This window comes from Oryza brachyantha, chromosome 11 (genome assembly GCF_000231095.2).
Source record: "Oryza brachyantha chromosome 11, ObraRS2, whole genome shotgun sequence".
Lineage (NCBI taxonomy): Eukaryota > Viridiplantae > Streptophyta > Magnoliopsida > Poales > Poaceae > Oryza > Oryza brachyantha.
This window is the reverse complement of record NC_023173.2, coordinates 3,200,908-3,220,779: the sequence shown is the minus strand read 5'-3', so window position 1 is coordinate 3,220,779 and position 19,872 is coordinate 3,200,908. Positions and strand designations below refer to the sequence as shown.

Below are 19,872 nucleotides of genomic sequence, written 5' to 3'. Positions count from 1 at the left end.
AATTATGCTTACAATACATTAGGTTTATGAGTTTTTTTTGACTCAGGCACCTTACTCGGATCCAGTTGAGTACCTCATGAAGTGTCTTGTTGATGACACATCGGAGCCAATGATACGATCGTATAGCTCATCCTACTTAGGGTTAACCCTACTACCATTGTAACTGCTGCGACGTAATATCTTGAGAATCCAATTTAAGGAAATTAGTAAAAATATATTTTTTTAAAACTTTGGTATCATGTCATTATCTTTGCATGTGTTGTTGGCTACTTCGTATTAAAACAAATCTTACACTTAAAACCTCAGAGTCTACAACGATAACTAAGAGCATCTCCAATTTTGACTCTCCAAATACTCATATAGCTAACTCTCCAACTGATTTGGGTAGTCAAACTAGGTATTCACTCCAACAGTCTCGCTATTTTCATCTCCAAAATGATAAAGGGACCCACATGTCATCCTTTTGAAGCACTCACACCAACAAGCGACGGGGAGGGCGGCGACGACGACGGCTGGGCGGGGTGGGTGGAGGTCGGCGGCGGGCGTGCGGGACCGGCGGAGGTCGCCGGCGGGGCGGACCAAGCGTGCGGAGGCCGATGGCGGGGTGGGGCGAAGACCGACGGCGGGCTTGCAGGGCGAGGCAGCGACCGTGTAGGACGGACGGAGGCGGCGGTGACCGACTCTTGGCTAGATCCAGAGGGCAGACAACCCCACTTCCATGGCGGCGGCGACTACCTTCTAAGTTCTGACCAAGCTGGCAATTGGAGAGGGCGACGCGGCGGTGGCGGCGGCGGGCTGGCCTCTCGGCGTCAAGTGGCGGCAATATCTCCAAGTCCAGGAAATGACAGCTGGTGGGGGGAGGGGGCGGCTAGGAGGAGAGATGGTGGGTGGAGTGTGGAGCCACAGATAGCAACCATGGTTTGGCTGGCCAACTTTGACAATTGTGGAGACTAGTTTGGCCTCTGTTGGAGTGTATTTTTTGACCAAAGTTATCAAATTTTAGCTTGGACAACCAAATGGCCAAGATGCTCTAATGCACCTAATTTTAGTGTTATAAAAGATAATCCAAGGGAGATGGAATTAAGATACTAATTTAATTTATAAATCTTAGACTGCAAGCACTACTTGGTAATGTATGTAACAATCTATATTTCAAGCCGTCACTCACAACTGGCAGTTAAATGCTAATTCAAAGTCCAATATAATTACATACACATATTACCTTACCCCAGTAAGTTAAATATCAAATCAAAATCTAACTCCTTGAAATATGATGGCATTAAATGACAAGGAGTTAAAATTTTAAACCGCCCAAATTCCAAATTACGACTAAAATACAAGAAGCCCAAATAAAAAATCAATTTGAAGTACAAGGTAATTATACAGCCACTCTCCTTAATTAGCAATGTTTGTAAATCTGGAAATCCAAATCTAAAATACAATGAAAATACAAAGACAAAGTTTCACTTTTAGTGCACTCAAGAGTAAATGTTCAAAAGGAAATCCAACTAAATCATTAATTGAACGAGTTTGCCTTGTTGAAGGAAGTTTGGAAAACTCAAACTCAATCCCTCGTTTACAGAATTAGAGTCGAAATGAAAGGAAATTTTTTTTCCAACCCTATGTTCCCTTTGGGCCTAATCCTCTTTTGGCCCAACAAAAGTCAAGCCCAACCTTGTCCTCTTCTACCAGCCGGCCCAAGCGAGCCGAGGGAGCCCACCTACCCCCAGGCCCAGCAGCCAGGCCCAGCTAGCCAAGCAGCCCAACCGGCTGCCAGGGCAGGTAGCTATTCTTCATTTAAATATGTTGTTTTATTAATATTTACAAAAGTATAATTTTGTTTTCAAAATTTACAAAAGATGCACCGAGTTCCCTCTGTGAAGGCCTTTTTAAATACCTCACAAAGAGCGTTTTTTTACCTGGTGGGTCTAAATACGAATTTATTGTATAGTTTACCGTATAATAATTTAAAATTTGTTAATAGATTATAGGAAGACAGATAAAGTCAAACTTTATATCAAAACTATTGAGCTCTATGAGATATATAGCTTCGTAGTTGACATTTTTTTTATTTAATATCGTTTAGATATCTAACTATTTGTTAGAAAATCTTATACACATATTTACAAAATCTCCTATATACATTTCAAATAACCTCCGAAAGACGATCACTTTGTAGAAGCTGTAGACAGTAACGAGATCTTACCGATCGACCGGTCGTCTGCATCAACAGCTCCTCTCCTGCTGGTGCCATAGCCGAGCTCCGTGCGTCAGTTTGTGGTTCTTTCAAGTCATGCAGAGCGAGCACACGGCTTAGTTTGGGCCGAAGGCCGTGACATCCGCACCATAAAAGTGTATAGCAATCACCACCAGATCAAGATTATCTGATTGTTTAGCACATAAATTGGTATGATTTCTTGATGGGTTCTTTTGTCGTCGAATGGGCATTTTTCCTTTCTGAGTTCTACCAGAACTAACAACCACTTAGTTATTAGGTCATTTTGACATCAGACAACTGCGCCTGTGGGAGGAAAACTGAAACTGTACTACCATAGTTCCGCAAATGCAAGGCACAAAACAGATAAAAGGAGATTGCTCTAACATTGCCCTTTAAAACATGGTTTCAGAAACAACAAAAGAATAAGCTAGGCTATGGCCAAACACAAGAGCCAAGCCTGAAGTTGCACAACAATACTGCTCCCTCCGGGTTTGTTTTTTTGACGACGTTGATTTTTTTATGTTTGATCCTTTATCTTATTTAAAAATTATGTTAAATATACAAAATTATAGATCATACTTTTTAAGTTAGGTCAGTAATAAACCAAATCATAATAAAATAGTCAATAATTATATATATTTTTAAAATAAGACGAATGGTCAAACGTAAAAAAAACAACACAAAACAAATCGGAGGGAGTATAAGACGAGGATGATAGGTTATGGTGGGTCCCATATGGCATATTAGATTCCAGTAGGTAATTGCGTTATCACAAATGCTGCTTCGGTTTACTTGATTAACTTCATCTTGCGCCTGTGATTCTGGGCCTCCAGAGCCATGCGCTCGATTTCCACCTTGTTGAGGCGGCCGCTGTGGTTGGTGATGGTGATGCTGTTCTTCCCCCCGGTGTCCGTGTTCTCCGCTGAGACATTCAGCACGCCGTTGGCATCAATCTCGAAGGTGGCTTCGAGACGGGCAGCTCCCCTGGGCGCTGGGCGGATGCCGGACAGCTCGAACTGGCCGAGCAGGTGGTTGTCCTTGGTGCTCGCGCTCTCGCCCTCGTACACCGCAAACAGCACCCCGGTCTGGTTGTCGTAGCGGGTACAGTAATTTTTCACCTTCTTGGTCGGGATGGCAGTGTTCTTCGGGATCACCACGCTCATTGTAGGACTAGGATCACGTCTGATCTCCACTCCCAGCGAGAGCGGCGTGAATTCGCGCAGAATCATATCCACCCGCCTCCTGTCGTCGTCGCTCCCGCCGCTCAAAACGGAGGCATGGATGGCAGCGCCATACGCGACGGCCTCGTCGGGGTTGATGCTCCGGCAGAGCTCCTTCCCGCCGAAGAACTCGCCGAGCATGCCCCGCACCTTGGGGATGCGGGTGGAGCCGCCGACGAGGACGACGTCGTGCACGCTGTTCTTGTCCACCCCGGCGTCGCGGAGGCAGCTCTCCGTGGCCCCCATGCACCTCGCGAAGAGGTGCTTGTTCAGCTCCTCGAACCGGGACCGGGTGATGGTGACGCGGAAGTCGATGCCCTGATGGAGCGAGTCCACCTCAATGGTGGTCTCCGCCATGGAAGACAGCATCCTCTTCGCTCTCTCGCACGCGGTCCTCAGCCGCCGGAGCGCCTTCTGGTTGCTCTTGATGTCCGACAAGCCGTGCTTCCGTATGAACTCCCGCAGGGAGTGTTTCACCAGCTCGTTGTCGAAATCCGCGCCGCCGAGGTGGGTGTCGCCGGCGGTGGCCTTCACCACGAAGCGGCCCATGTTGGCGTCGAGGAGGGAGACGTCGAAGGTGCCGCCGCCAAGATCGAAGACGAGCACCGTCCTGCCTCTGTTGGTGACGGGCACCTTCTCGAGGCCGTAGGCGAGGGCCGCGGCGGTGGGCTCGTTGATGATGCGCATGACGTTCAGGCCGGCGATGGCGCCGGCGTCGATGGTGGCCTGGCGCTGGGAGTTGCTGAAGTAGACGGGGACGGTGACGACGGCGTTCTTGACCTTCTTACCGAGGTACACCTCCGCTGTCTCCCGCATCTTGGCGAGCACCATGGCGGAGATCTCCTCCGGCACGAACTGCCTCTCGACGCCGTCATGCCGCACCACAATCGTCGGCCTGTCCTCGAGGCCTTGGATGACTTTGAAAGGCCACAGCTTCATGTCTTCTTGTACAGACTCATCGCTGAATCGGCGGCCAATCAATCGCTTCATTTCTGCGATAATTTAACTGGATCATGTAATTATTCGGATAAAGCATTAACAGCTTTAGTTCCTACTACCTCCGCCGTCCCTCGTCCCCAGATAGATAGTTAACGTTATCGTCTTTTTATACACGTTTGACTATTCGTCTTATTTAAAAATTTGTATAATTATTAATTATTTTTATATCATTTTATTTATTGTTAAGTATACTTTTATGCACATATATAGCTTTATATATTTTTAAAAAATTTAAATAAGACAAATGGTCAAATGTGTAAAAAAGTCAACGACGTTAAACATTTAGGGACGGGTGAAGTATATTTTTTTCTTCGTTTCTTAATTCCTACCATTTCTCTAATATGCTACCACCGCCGAGTGGTCCACAAACTTGGAGCCCTCCACGACCTCGCTGCCGCCGGTCGTCCAAATCCTAGCCGATTTGGGGATTTTGGGTTGAAATATTCTACGGTGCGACACAGTGCAAATGTACTATCTGTGTGGTACGCCACGCTGGCGGTCAGACGCTGTTAAGCAGAAATTAGACCGTGATGTTACATTAAAACGAGATCGTAGACCTAAACATGTATTTTCTAAGTTTGTGGACTTAAGTGGTACAACGTCATAAGTTTAAGAACCAACCATACTCTTTACTCTTATAATATTTAGGCCCCCATTCGGCACACCTGATAAGCTATCTAGATTCTCTCGTTTTGCGCGTGTACGCTTTCCGTATTTTTTTAAAAAAATATACATAAAATTTGTCTTAAAAAATAATATATTCTATTTTATAGGAGTATTTTTTATAATTAATAATTAATTAATTATTTACTAATTTATTGCTACCGCACCGATAACTTATCACCTTCAATGCCAAACACGGCTTTAGTCTGACTCACAGGTATGAATATAATCCACCTGTTTCTTTTTCTTTTACTGATCTAATTGCTCTTAATTGTTAAGTTTGGCCTTGCTGCTTGCAAAAATTCAACGAGTCACTTGGTGCTTTGAAATTTGAACGGCAGGTTTGCATGGCGGAAGTTTGAAGTGCAGCTCCCATGAATACCTCGGCAATTCAGGATGGATGACCATGTACAGTCCAACAGTACGAACCCAATGCAAAAAGGAAGGGAGGGAAGGCGTAGTTCTGACCGAAGATGGTGTTGCAAGGGTTGAGCGCGGCCTGGTTGACGGCCGCATCGCCGACGAACCGCTCGGCGCCGGCGAAGGCGACGCAAGACGGCGTGAGGCGGCTGCCCTGGTCGTTGGCGATGACCTCGCCGCGGTCGTGCCGCCACACCGCCACGCACGAGTAGGTCGTCCCGAGGTCGATGCCGACGGCCGGACCGCCGCACTTGGAGCTGGACGCCGCCTCCATCAGTGTCTCTACAACTACAAGCACCGGGGAAATGTGGCGACGAATTGATGGGCAGAATCGATGCGTGCAAACCTTTTGACCTGACGCTTGGAATGGAATGAGACATTTATTTATATTTAAGTAAAGTAATACTCCAATGGGCAAGTGGAGGTTGCATTATGAGCAAGGTCAATAGAGAGCCCACTTCATACAACAAACTCGCTACAAGCCAGCTACAAATCTCATTGGGGAAGGTTCGGTTTTGAAACATTAAATAGTTGCATGACCATATTAATTGTTGTGATCTATAGTGACCTTCGTACTTGTGGCCATATTTATGATCAGTACCGATATTTATACGACTGCAATTTTAATATTTTGGTTCTTTTTGAAAACTTATTTTATAAATAGACCGTTAAAAAGCTTATTACCCGAATGGACTTTTTGACCATGTTAACATCTTTGGCACCGTCATTGAATAGAACGGCACCAAATTATTGGTGTCATCCTTCAGAGAAAGACGGCACCAATAATAACATTGGCACCGAGAACCTATTTGCAATAAAAGTTCTAAAAAAAGGATTAATCCGTAAGAAAAGCAATTTACAAATAGGTCCTTGGCACTGATAACATTTGTGCCAAGGACCTATTTATAAATATTTTTACATATAGATCCTTTTTATAGAATTTTTTACAAATACGTCCTTAACGCCAATGTCATTGGTGCCATCCTTCTCTATATCAATAACTTAGCCGTCTCGGGAGCCAAGTTTGTTGACGCTATCGTCTTTGGTGCCGAGACATTAGACCACGGCGCCAATGATGATGGTGCCGAGCTAAAAGACTCATTTTTTATTAAAGTTTTTTATGGGTCTACTTATGATTAAAGTTTTCTATAAGGACCACAAGTTAAAAAAAATTAGTGTCCATACAACACATGATTGATGTCATCTCATCTAAAGAAATGATTACATTGGTTCACAAATACGATCTTGGCAACATGCTATTTAACAAAATGACAACTAAATTAGATAAAGTTCTTAGTCTAATTAAACACTAAACAATTTTCTAGAAATATAAAATTAGATAGTTCTTGATCTCTATCGACCTGCCATTCTGCTCTGTTGCCACCACTCTGTAGAGGAAAAATTGGAGCAGAGTATAACATGGTTAATTTGCTCATCATATATTATAGTACATACTCTATATAAATACTAATTCCAGGAAGGTAACTTCTTATTCTCGGGCAAGGTTCAGCCAATTTCAATACACTAAACCTGAAACTAAAAGCTTTGATGGGTCCCGTTCCAATAAATTTGATTGACACGGTGACAATCAAATTAAATTGGTTTTAAGCTGGGCATGCATTCAACGAACACAAATAGCAGCTTTCCTACTTAGCACGACGGCGAAAGATGGGTTACCACTGCTGGTTACTTCAAGAGGCAGAACTATTGATGTCCTAAGAATTCTATTGAGGTCTAGGTCACATATCACATCTTTTTCGTCTTCAACAATCAGATTGTGGAGAATCACACAAGCTAGCATGATTCTCCCAACACTCTTCCGCTTCCATTTATTTGCTGGATGGAGCACAATGTTGAAACGAGCTTGCAATACCTCAAAAGTCCGCTCCACATCTTTTCTTGCCCCTTCTTGATGTTCAGCAAACAACTTATGATTCTTTGTTTGCGAAAGTGGTATAGTATTTTGGAAAACAGCTCATTCTGGGTATATACCATCAGCTAGGTGGTACCCATGGTTGTACTCTTTCCCACTGATGAAATAATGTACCCGAGGAGCCTCACCTCTCATTGATTTGAGGAATAGAGGAGATTGATTCAGCACATTGATGTCATTGTTAGATCCAGCGACATCGAAGAAGGCATGCCAAATCCATCGTTGTGAAGCAACCGCTTCAAGGATAATTGTTGGGACTGTAAACATCATGGTTAAATTGACCTCTCCATGCCCTCGGACAACTTTCCTACCTCCAGTGCATACAGTCCCAATAAAGACCTACACCTCGGACAACACCTAGCATGCCTGGAAACCCACGAGATTCATTAACATGTAGTATATGCTCTACATCCTCACTCGTGGGGCGTCTCCAGTACATCCCAGCAAAGACGTCAATCACCCCTTGGGCAAAAATTTCTATACATTCTAAGGCGGCGTTCTTGCCAATTTTTAAATATTCATCGAGGGCATCAGCAAGTGTGCCATATGCTAACATATGAAGTGCTGTCGTGCACTTCTAGAGTGGAGAAATGTTTGTGCGGCCAGAACAATATCCCCTTTCAGTAAAGTATGGCGGGCACTAACCTAAGGCTTCCACGATACACAAAAAAGAGCGGCATGTGCATGCAAAACCTTTTGCAAAACATCCACTCTGGGTATAGTGGAAGTTCTACAAAGTAATTAGCCACCAAACGGTTGTGGGCATCTACATGATCCCTAGCAATCGTCTTCCTTGTTCCACCTTAGTGCCTCTTCAGCACGGCTCCAAACATAGCAAAGGAGTCTAACACATTCTGATTAGAAATGTGCTTGTTTAAAATTTTCGATGGGTCTAGGTCATCTGAATAAGAGGATGAGTATGAAGATGAGTTTGACATGGTAGGGGGAGGAGGACAAAATGGGCTGAGAGTTTCATAATAGGAAAGGCAATATATAAAGAGAAAATTTAATATGGGCAGACTGTGATTGCATTTTACTTTGGACCAGCTGCAACAACCAAGAAAATTTAATATCATGTTGATTGTGACTGAATTAAATCAGTTTGGACCAGCTGCAATAACCATGAATTTTTGGACTTGCTGCTATTACTTAGAGCAGTACAATAGCAGATTATAAACCAGCTATAAACATATTTTAAGGAGATAAGATAAGAGAGAAGAACAGTGGGCTATAGATTTATAGTCAGCTGCAGCACAAACTCCAAGACACAATATGGATATAACATGTGGGACATGGTAGTATATGTTTTGTGGTAGCTATTGTATGAATTGATTATTAGATTGACTATAGATGAATTAGAGCTAATAGTTGACTATACTATTAAACTTGCTCTTAGCACATAAACAGGGATTGTATGTTTATTTGAACTAATTGCATTTAATCAACAGGGGCTGCAATTGATAATTATACATACAGGCAGGAGCGGACCTAGCCCAAAAATTAAGTGGGGGCACCTTATTATGATTGTTAGTATGTTTTTTTTTACTTAGTTACACATTAATAACACACTAAATATTAAATATGAGTGGGGTCCAATACACTCTGTGTCCGCTCCTTCATACGGGGCTGCATGTCCGCCCCTGCATACAGGGACTGCATGTTTGGACGTCATGTGTATCTGGACTTAGCACGGAACAGGGACTGCAATGAATATAGTTGGACTAGTACTGAAAAACATGGATATATGCAAAGAAAATAATGATACGTACCTCACTTGTTCTCTGTGAATATTTCTTCTCTCGTGCTTATCAACGTCGCAACAAACTCGGACCTCACATCATCAGACATCTCCCTTCTATCTTTGTTTTTTAACTCTCTAGATGTTTCAAGCATAGTTGTCTGGCAAACAACCTTCTTTGCTTCAAGATTATCCCTAGAAACACGTCCTTGTGTCTCAAACAATACACTTCGTTGCTCCTTGGCTACTTCATGTGCATCCATAAACTTGCGGATGTCATCTTCTAGCTCAATTGTATGAGCTTGGATCTTGCTCTTTTCTCTGCCACTCTCCTTAATTAGGAATGGTTGTAAATCTGGAAATCCAAATCTAAAATACAAAGGCAAATTTTCACTTTTAGTGCACTCGATTACATGTTCAAAAGGAAATCAACTAAATCATTAATTGAACGAGTTTACCTTTTTTTTCAGGAAGTTTGGAAAACTCAAACTCAATCCGTCGTTTACAAAATTAGAGTCGAAATGAAATTGAGAAAAAAATCCAATCATATGTTCCAAATTTCATCCCTTTGGGCCAAATCCCCTTTTGGCCCAACCCAAGTCAAGCCTAACCTTGTCCTGTATTCCCACGCCTGGTAGGGGTGGTCTTTTGCATGCGCAGGCACGCGGCCCCCAACGCGTGATCACTTCTGCTATTTAGGTATGTACGTATTACGTATACGCGTGCATATGTATATATATATATATATATTAAAACTAATATGTACATCCTAATAGAATAAGCTATTCTATGCCCCCTTCCCTCATAAGGCCCAAATCCTCTCTCACCCCCTTCCAAAGGCCCAACCCCTATTTTAGTCCGGTAAAAACTAAATCTTGCCGGTCAAACCCGTCATTTGACCTTTCTCCACACCATATCTTTGCCAACTCCCGTCTATCTAAAAGTGCAGTAACGCGAAGACAAAAATACAGTAACAATGTCAAAATATAGTCATGACGGATCTATTTTTTTAAATCACATTTTTTTAACCAATGTGGTGAAAACAGTTTTGAAAAATAATATAAAACACATGAGATATTGCTCTCTAAAGATTGAGAATACAATATTTTTAACTCTCTCACATGTATTAGCAGTACTCTAGGAACAATATATAGTCATGATGTTACTGTACTTCTATCGTGATGTTACTGTATTTCTATCACGACGTTAGTACAACTGTGCAACACACACGTTAATGCACATGTATATCGCGATGTTACTGCACTTCTATCACGACGTTACTGTAATTGTGCAGTAACAAATACACATATTTTATAGGAACATAGCGTTATTACTGCATAGAAGGCGCATCATTACTGCACATATAGATATTTCTTAAGATTTTGAACTTTAAATAATTTTATCTCTCACCTCATATATTATTTTTTAAGAACTTTTGTACCATATTGTTTGAAAAAAATATTCTAAAAATGTACATCTCTTATGGGTATGTTTTGACGTTGTTACTGCATTTTTGTCATCGTGTTACTGCATAATTTCTATAAGACGAGATGTGAGCTTAGATAGACATGAGGGGAAGCCGATAAAGGGGTTGACCCACGGAGTTAACCTTTGACCAGCCTTTAAATAAGATGGTGGTGGTTTTTGGGCCTTAGGAGGAGGGTGGGAGGTGGGATGAGCCTTGAGAGGCCTGGGAAGGGTAAGGATGTAGAATATATACTAATACGTGAGTCAAAGGGTTTTCCGTGGGTCAACCCTCTTATGTGCTTTCCCTCGTATCTATCTATGTCCATCTCTTGTCTCACAGAAATTCTATAGTAACACGACAAATAATTTACAATAACAACGTCGAAACATACCCATGAGAGATCTATTTTTTAAAGCATTTTTTTTCTAACAATACGGTACAAACGTTTTTAAAAAGTAATATATGAGGCGAGAGATAAAGTTGTTTAAAATTTGAAATCTTAAGAAATATCTATAGGATTTGTATTAGTATACACTAATACTATGGCAATAGTTACAGTAACGCTACACATTCTATGTAGCAATAACGTTATGTTACTATAAAATATGTCTATTATTACTGAATAATTACAGTAACATAGTGATATAAGTGCAGTAACATGTGCAATGTACTGCTCAATTGCAATCACATTGTGATATAAGTATAGTAACATCATGATCGAAATGTACTAACACGGGATGTGATTGCATACTATTGCTACAGTATAACTAATACATGTGGGAGAGCTAAAAGGTTATATTCCCAATCTTTAGAGAGCAACATCTCATTTGTCTGATATTATTTTTTAAAACCAGTTTCACTACAATGGTTAAAATATATGATTAAAAAACTAGATCCGTCATGTTGTTGTTACTGTATTTTATAAGGTATGTTACTGTATTTTGCTTTCGTGTTATTGTACTTTTTAGATAAACGACATTGGATAAAGGTGGGGTGTGAAGGAAAGTGACAGACGGAGGAGAGGTTTGAACATGCCAGGAGAGAGGTTTTGGACCCTTAGAAAGGGTGGGAGGTGGGTTTTGACGTTGTGAGGGGAGGGGTATAGAATAGTTTATTCTAAAAGAGATGCACATATTAGTTTATATATATATATATATATATATATATATATATATATATATATATATATATATATATATCCTTTAGCATATAAAAACTTATACCGGTAAATAGGAGACATAGAAACTTTGTACATACCAACTTATATATAATTATATATCTTTATGCATACATAAATATAACTATTATATATACACAAAATATTGTAGATATAAACTTAGGATAGAAAATATTACACATACAAATCTATGCATGTAAATTTTATATACAGAAAATAAAAAACCAAATTTTATAACCATAAAATAAAAAATGGCCCGTTTGTGCGCGCGAAGCCCGTTCGCGAAATAGTCTTTCGCACCTGGTAGCCCCAGCTGGCCCAAGCGAGCCGAGGTAGCCTACCTACGCCCAGGCCCAGTAGCTAGGCGGATGGGCCTAACCAAGACAGAGCAAGCCAGCCAGGCCAAGCAAAGCAAAGCAGCCCAACCGGTCGCCAGGGCAGGTAGGGATTTTTTATTTAAATATATTGTTTTATTAATATTTACAAAAATATACTTTTGTTTTTTTTACAAAAGATGCACCGAGTTTCCCACTATGATGGGATATTTAAAACAAAATCGCCCTCACAAAGAGCGTTTTTATCTGGTGGGTCTAAATGCGAATTTATCGTATAGTTTACCGTATAATAATATAAATTTGTAAATAGATTACAGGTAGACGGATAAAGTCAAACTTTATATCAAAACTATAAAGCTCCATGATATGTATAACTTTCTAGTTGACCATTTTTTTTATTTAATATCATGTAGATATATAAATATTTGTTAGAAAATATTATACAAATATTTATTTAATACATTTGTTATATTTAACTCATCTACCCTACAACATTTGTAGAGATATCTTTTATGAGAGCCAGCACTTATCATTTTCTATACTTATAGTTGACTATTGTACTAGCTCTAAATATTTGTTAGAAAATATTATACACATATTTGTACGTTTCAAATAACAACCGAAAGACGATCACTATGTAGACGTTGTACTACTCCGTCCCAAAAAAAAAGATTTCACCATCCGTCTTATTTGAAAAATTTATTAAAAAATTAAAAAAAATTAGTCACATGTAAAATACTATTCCTGTTTTATCATATAGTAACAATAAAAATATTAATCATAAAAAAATTTCAAATAAGACGAAGAGTCAAAAATTCTAAAAAAACGCAAAAATTCATTTATTTTGGGACGGAGGTAGTAGACAATAACGAGTTCTTATTTGATCATTTATCCATCTAAAATTATTTAGAGATCTTTTTTTCTTTCCAAAAATGACATGGTACTGTTAGAAATATGATCACATTTCGGAATATTTTAATCCAAAATAATAAGACAATAGACATGATAATTATAGGGAATAATCTAAACATTAGGAACAGAACATGTAGCAGCATGCTTAATATATAATAAACACAAGCATCCATTTGATCATAATATAGCAATGAAACCATTGCTAACAGGCATTCTAAAACAATAAACAGAATGGAGGAGAATGCGGTATACCCTGAAAATGGCCCTCCGCTGGTGTTTGAGGCAGTACTGCCTCTGTTGGTGTTGTTGTTCCCATTGACGTTGCCGCCGTCGCCGTGCGCGCCACCGCTCCTGCTCCCGTTTCCGTCAGTCGACATGGTGCAGTGAGCAGTCGTGCAAACGCACTCTCCAAAAACCTTAGCACCCGCCTACCCGAGCAGATACTCTGGCGAGAGGGGTTCCGGAGGTCTGCTCGTTCCGAACTCTGGTGCGCGTAAGAGAACAGAACTGGGGAGACAGAGAGGTGCCACAAGAACTCGAGAAAACCAGGGAGGAGCAAAAGAATGGAGAGGAACTCCTCTGGCCTCGGGAAGAAGAAGGAGAAATATGGAAACCCGAATCACGCAATTATTACTACGAACGTTACGCAATCACGGGGATTCGAAATTTATTCCATCAATTCACAAGAGTTGCAAAAGGAAGAGGTGGACAGGCACCGCGGCCGGCCGAGCCACGTCCCGGGCCGGACCGTACAGCCGGCGCGTGCGTGTGGCGGTCTTCCTACCATCTCAATCAGTCAACAGGGAGTCTCACTAACCTCTCTATTTAAGTTGAGCTTCTCCACTTTAAATCTCTAAGGTGGTATTATTGTCTCTACTATTTATTATGGGTCAGTGGAATTTTAATTAACTTTAATTAGGCCTAACCCATTTTGATTAACAGGTACAACCGTACAAGTTAAAATGAAAACGTCACGCTATTATATCTAAGATGGACAGTAGAGCGAATTTACTTATAGAGACAACTGCTATCAGTAACTCCGTAGGAGTGAATATGTATAATAAATTCACTAAGATTGCCTTCTATAGATTTCTTATATTTTTCTCACACTTATATATTTAATTCATCTACCCTACATTTGTAGAGATATCTTTTATATGAGAGCCAACCCTCATCATTTTCCATACTTATAGTTGACTAGTTGTACCATCTCTAAGGGGGTGTTTAGTTGGTGAAATAAAAATTTTAGATGTCACATCAAACGTTTGACCGGATGTCGGGAGGGGTTTCGGACACGAATGAAAGAATGAATTTCACGACTGGCATGTAAACAGCGAGACAAATCTTTTGAGCCTAATTAATCCGTCATTAGCGCATATAGGTTACTGTAGCACTTATGGTTAATCACATACTAACTAGGCTTAAAAGATTCGTCTCACGATTTCTTACATAACTGTGTAATTAGTTTTTCGTTTTATTTATGTTTAATACTCTATTTAGGTGTCCAAAGATTCGATGTGATGTTTTTGGGTGAAAATTTTTGGAAACTAAACAACCCCTAAGCAACTAAGACCCTGTTTGTTTCCCTCCGATTTTTTTGTCCCTGTCACATCAAATGTTTGGACACTAATTAGAATTACTAAATATAGACTATTAATAAAATTCACCTCATACTCTGGACTATTTTGCGAGACGAATTTATTGGGCCTAATTAGTCCATGATTAGCGAATGTGATGCTACAGTAAAGATTTGTTAATCATGGATTAATTAGGCTTAAAAAATTTGTCTAATGAATTAGCCTTTATTTATACAATTAGTTTTTGTTATCGATCTATATTTAATACTCTTAATTAACGTCCAAATATCCAATGTGACAAAGGACTATAAAAAGGTTCTAAATCCAAACAGCTCCTAAGGCCATCAATCCATCATGCTCCATGTCAGCAAGCAATCGATGCAAAATTTAATCATACAAGGTGTGCGGTTACAATACTAGCTTTAATATTTCACTAGCAATATACACGTGCTAACACTACGGTCTAATTTATAATTTAATAATGTAAATAAGATATTATAAATTTATTTTAATGCAATCATATATAGGGGTAGACAAAAAGCTCGTGACTCGTTAGCTCGCTCGACTTGTGACAAACTCGGCTCGGCTAGACTCGTTTCATTTTTCTAACGAGCCGAGCTAACATTTTAGCTTGTTAGAGATAACGAGCCAGCTCTTTAGGCTCACAAGCTAGTCACGAGCCTAACAAGCAAGAGCCCACCTCTAGCGAGCCACACACCAGCCACACCCCAGCCCAATAAAGAATAATAACCCTAGTAAAGCCTCAAAAGAGCAGCAGCATGCTCCTTGCTCCCTGACCACCGACGCATCAGTATCACGCATACAGCAATCAGCATGTGTTCTCCCATCTCGAGCACTTCCGGCAATTGGCGCCACTCCGCTGGCCGGCCGCCACTCCGTCGATGGCCGCTGCCTCGCGCCACTTCGCCACCAGCCGCCCGCTCACGCCGCGGATGTGGCTTGCGGCGCCGCCTCGCGCCGCTCCGTCGACGACCGCCACCTCGAGCTCCTCCGTCACGGCTGCTGCCTCACGTCGCTCCGCCGATGGCCGCTGCCCCGAGCTCCTCCACCGCAGCCGCTACCTCGCGTCGCTCCGCCGACGGCCGTTGCCTCAAGCTCCTCCGCCATGGTCCTCCGCGGCCACCGCCTCGCGTCTCTCCGTCGGCGGCCATCACCCCAAGCTCACGAGCCTAACGGGCCAGCTCGAGCTTTCCAACGAGTCGAGCCAAGTTGGGTTTTTAGCTTGTTAAGATAGCTAGCTCGTTATCTTAACGAGCTAGACCGAGCTGAGCTGGCTCGATACCTAGCCCTAATCATATATCAAACAAATATTCAAATTTGTTTGTCTATCTAGCATTTGTTAATTTGATTATTGTTACGCCCAGAAATTCCTCACACGAATTTCTGAACTTAATTGTGTATTAAATCCCTGTCCAGGACCAGCTAGGGTACACAAAAAGACAATGTTGATTACATGACCATCGTTCTTAGAAACAACTGAAAATTACACTTATTCTAGCGGAAATGCAGCGGAAAGAAAAACAAAGGGGGTAGACTAGCTCCAGCGGGTACGGCTCCAGTCCACAGGCAACACTTCGACGGCAGAACAGCTCACTCCTGAGAGGCACCTCCATCGGACTCGACTTCTAGCTCTGGGGTGGGAAAGTTAAGCAAGGCTGAGTACAAACCACCGTACTCAACAAGTAACACGGACAAGGGGGAGAAATAGATGATGCATAGGATTAACAAGGACAGGCTAGGGTTAGTTGCCATAAAGCAGCAGTTAAACAAATAATGGAGATTAAAAGAACAAAGGTAATTAAGTACAGTAAAACATAAAAAAATAAGCAGTTGTAAAATACCACAACACTGTCCAACGTTACACCACGTTGCAACAGGCCCAACCACTACTCAACGTTACACCACGTTGCAGTAGTCCCGAGTGAAAACCAGTTTACCCAAGTTATTAAAGGTTCACTAATCACAGTGAAGCTGGGAGCTCGCCCGTAACCGTGCGCATGGCTATTCGAATAGTTTATACTCTGATCAGAGGTGTACTACTGTACCCACAAGACACGACTCCACTACACTTGAACGTGCGCCGACATACCACCACGGCATACCGGAAAGGAGACCGTGATAGGACCCGTTACACAACCCTCCCTATTTAATCGTACCACACTTCAGGTTTCACCCCCTCCTTTACACCAAGTCGGGCAATCCCCTCTTGTGCCTTGGTAGTTCCGGAAGCAGGAGAAGCTTTCGTTACACCACGATTGTCCGTCCATACTCCATCACGCCTACCCTTGCCTGGGTACGTCAAATAGTTCGAAGTCATGCTTCAAATCCCACCTTACCCATTTCGGCATGTGGTTAGCACTTATTTACTTCCAGGGTTTCCCGTGAACCGGTCCTTAATTGCCATCGGTGCGACTCTCAAAACCATGCACCCACAGCCCACCATTATCAATATTTTAGTTGACATTAACCCGAACCGGGTAGTGAATCATTATCTTAGCTATTCAGAGCTAAGCATAATTAAATGTGATCCCATGAGCTATTTGTTCTAAGCATGGCTAAGCATTAACCTAGGCCTATCTCTAGTCAAGTTACCCCTGGTCCAGCAATGAATAAAGTTGGCTAAACAACGGCATAATAATAAAGTAAATACTTTAATTAAAACAATGCATATTTGAAATAATAAAGCGGGGAATTTACAATAATGGGTTCAATATGATCAAGGATGAGTGTCACTTGCCTTGCTCTGACCCTTGGGGAACTTCGGCGACGATCTCGAAGTAAACCGGCTCTTCGGCGGGGTCCGAATCTAAGCGACAAAGCACAAGAATAAATAAAACAGGCACAAACTCTACTGAAACAGCAAAAGAAACTATTTTTAATGGATTCTTGATAATTTTATGAATTTAACGAAATTTGAATGGACCTAAAGGGAGACTAGACGAATTACTTATGAATTTTAGAAGTTTTCTGGGTTTTTAAGCTAAACAGAAAAGTCCTAAATCAATTATTGCGCAATTAATGGGGCTGCTGATGTCAGCGAGGAGAGAGGAAGCTGACGGCTGACAGGTTGGGACCACCTGTCGGTGAGAGAGAGGGGGAGGGACAGACTGACACGCGGGCCCGGGGAGGAGAGAGAGGAAGGGAGGCGAGGGGAACGGCTGACGGGTGGGGCCCACTCGTCAGCGAGAGGGAACAGAGAGGAGGGGAGCAAAGCGTGGCTCGGGCGGACGGCGGCGGCCGGCGGGAGCTGCGGGTGACGCGGCGGAGGCGGCGCACGGCGACGGTGACGGCGACGCGACGGCGAAGGCGCGACGACGACGACCGGCGTCCGGCGACGACGCGACGGCGACGACGGCCGAGGCGGCGATGCACGGGCGCAACCCGACAGAGCAGCGGCGACGGCTAGCACGGCGGCGACTGGCGAGCGGTGAGCGCGGGCACGCGCGAGCGTAGGCGACGGCGGCTAGACGTCGGCGACGACAACCGTAGCGGCCTGCGGCGAGGGCGAGCTTCGCACCCGTCCGGCGACGGCGTGCGACTCGGCGGCGGTCGGCCGGGAAGGGGGAGAGAGAAGGGAGGAGGATGGGGATGCTCACCGGTGGCGGCGAGAGCGCGGACGGGTCGGCGAGATCGAGGCGAAGGTAGCGACGCGGGTTGGAGCGGGAGATCGGCAGCGGCGGCGGAGATCGACAGGCGGCGGCGAGGGGGCCGAACGCGGCGGTGAGGTCGGAGGAGCTGCGACGCATCCACCGGCGACGACGAGAGCCCGGGAAAGGTTGGTGACACCGAGGCGGAGGCGATGACGAGGCTAGGCGGCGACGACCGGCGACTGGCGGCGAGATTGCGCGGCGGCGGCGAACGGCGACAGCGCGGCGGCGACTCAAGTGACGACGGAAAGTGAGCGACGGCGCGCGGCGGCTCGGGATTTATAGGGTGGCGGCACCGGCTAGGGCGGGCGGAGGTTGGAGACCGAGTCGGGGACGACGCGGTCTCAGCGGCGGCGGCGCGGAGTCGGACTCCGTGCGGGGACGGCGCGGCGCGGGCTAGCGCGGAGGCGGCGAAACGGTCACTGACAGGTGGGCCCCACCTGTCAGTGGCGCGAGAGAGGAGGGAGGCGGCGCAGACTCGCGGCGCGGGCGCGGGAGCTGGGCCGAACGGCGGCCCAGGCGGGGGCGCGCGTGGGCGGAGGGAAGCGGCCGGCGCGGCTGGGCCGGCCGAGCGGGAAGATGGGCCGACCCGAGAAGGAAGAAAAAGGAAAAGAAAAGAGAAAAAGAAAAAGAAAAAGGAGGGAGGAAAATTGGACTTCGGCCCAATTTGAGAAGGAAGGGAAAAAAGGAGGGAAAAAGGAAAACCCCACTTTTGCCGAGTTTTAAATTAAATTTGTTTGGTCGAATTTTATACTTCTGCAATTTGAATTTAAATCCAGTTAATCGATTTGCGAGCCTCGATTTAATTGAATTAGGTTCTTTTAGAGGGATTCTTCCTGAGTTAATTAAGCCAATTGTTATTTACGGATTTGCTTTTTACGGTTTAGGCTTAGGACGAAACTCCGGGCGTGACAATTATTTGAACAAACTCTGATAAAATAGCAGCAATAGCAGCAAACCAGTAATAAACTAAGAGTTTATTAACTATAGGTTGGACTATATCGTAATAAACTAAGAGTTTTTTAATTTGGACAGTAATTGCAAAACCTGTAATTACTAATTTCAAAATCACTACAATATCAACAAATTGCTGACGTATAAAACAATTGTACAACTCTTTAGTTTAAATTTATTATGAGTTTAAAAATAAATTTATTCATGTCTTTATATATTACATGAAAAGATGGTTAAATTAAATATTAAGTCATCATCTAATTTATAGCAAATATTTATTGCACAATTTCTTTGTAGTTTAAAAAGTATATTAATAGTTTAAAATTTTGGATTTAATGTATTAGATTTAATGTTGGAAGATAGATGGAATGTGCGCGTAATTTGGGGAGCCGATAAATGAAAAGAAGGTAGATGAAACCTAGACGGTCTAATTTGATGTAGATGATTTGCGCCGTTAGATTTGTCCAATGAGTAAAACATATTTGTGTAGAACCAAGTCGATATTTTATATTTTATTAAAGCAAGTTTAATTATAGAGTCAATACTAGCTATAATCTTATATTAGAGCTAACATATACAATAAGTTAGCT

At 42.9% G+C, this 19,872-nt stretch overlaps 1 protein-coding gene and 1 pseudogene across 1 annotated transcript; both read right to left on the bottom strand.

Moving 5' to 3' along the window:
• Positions 1–2,919: 2,919 nt before the first annotated feature.
• On the bottom strand, positions 2,920–5,794 carry LOC107305215 (heat shock cognate 70 kDa protein-like). The gene is made up of 2 exons (XM_040529156.1): positions 5,569–5,794; positions 2,920–4,430 (listed from the first exon to the last, which is right to left on the bottom strand). The coding sequence occupies exons 1-2, from the start codon at positions 5,792–5,794 to the stop codon at positions 3,007–3,009; spliced, it is 1,650 nt and encodes a 549-aa protein (XP_040385090.1). The 3' UTR covers positions 2,920–3,006.
• Positions 5,795–7,141: 1,347 nt separating this feature from the next.
• Positions 7,142–13,460, bottom strand: LOC107305214 (annotated as a pseudogene).
• Positions 13,461–19,872: the final 6,412 nt, after the last annotated feature.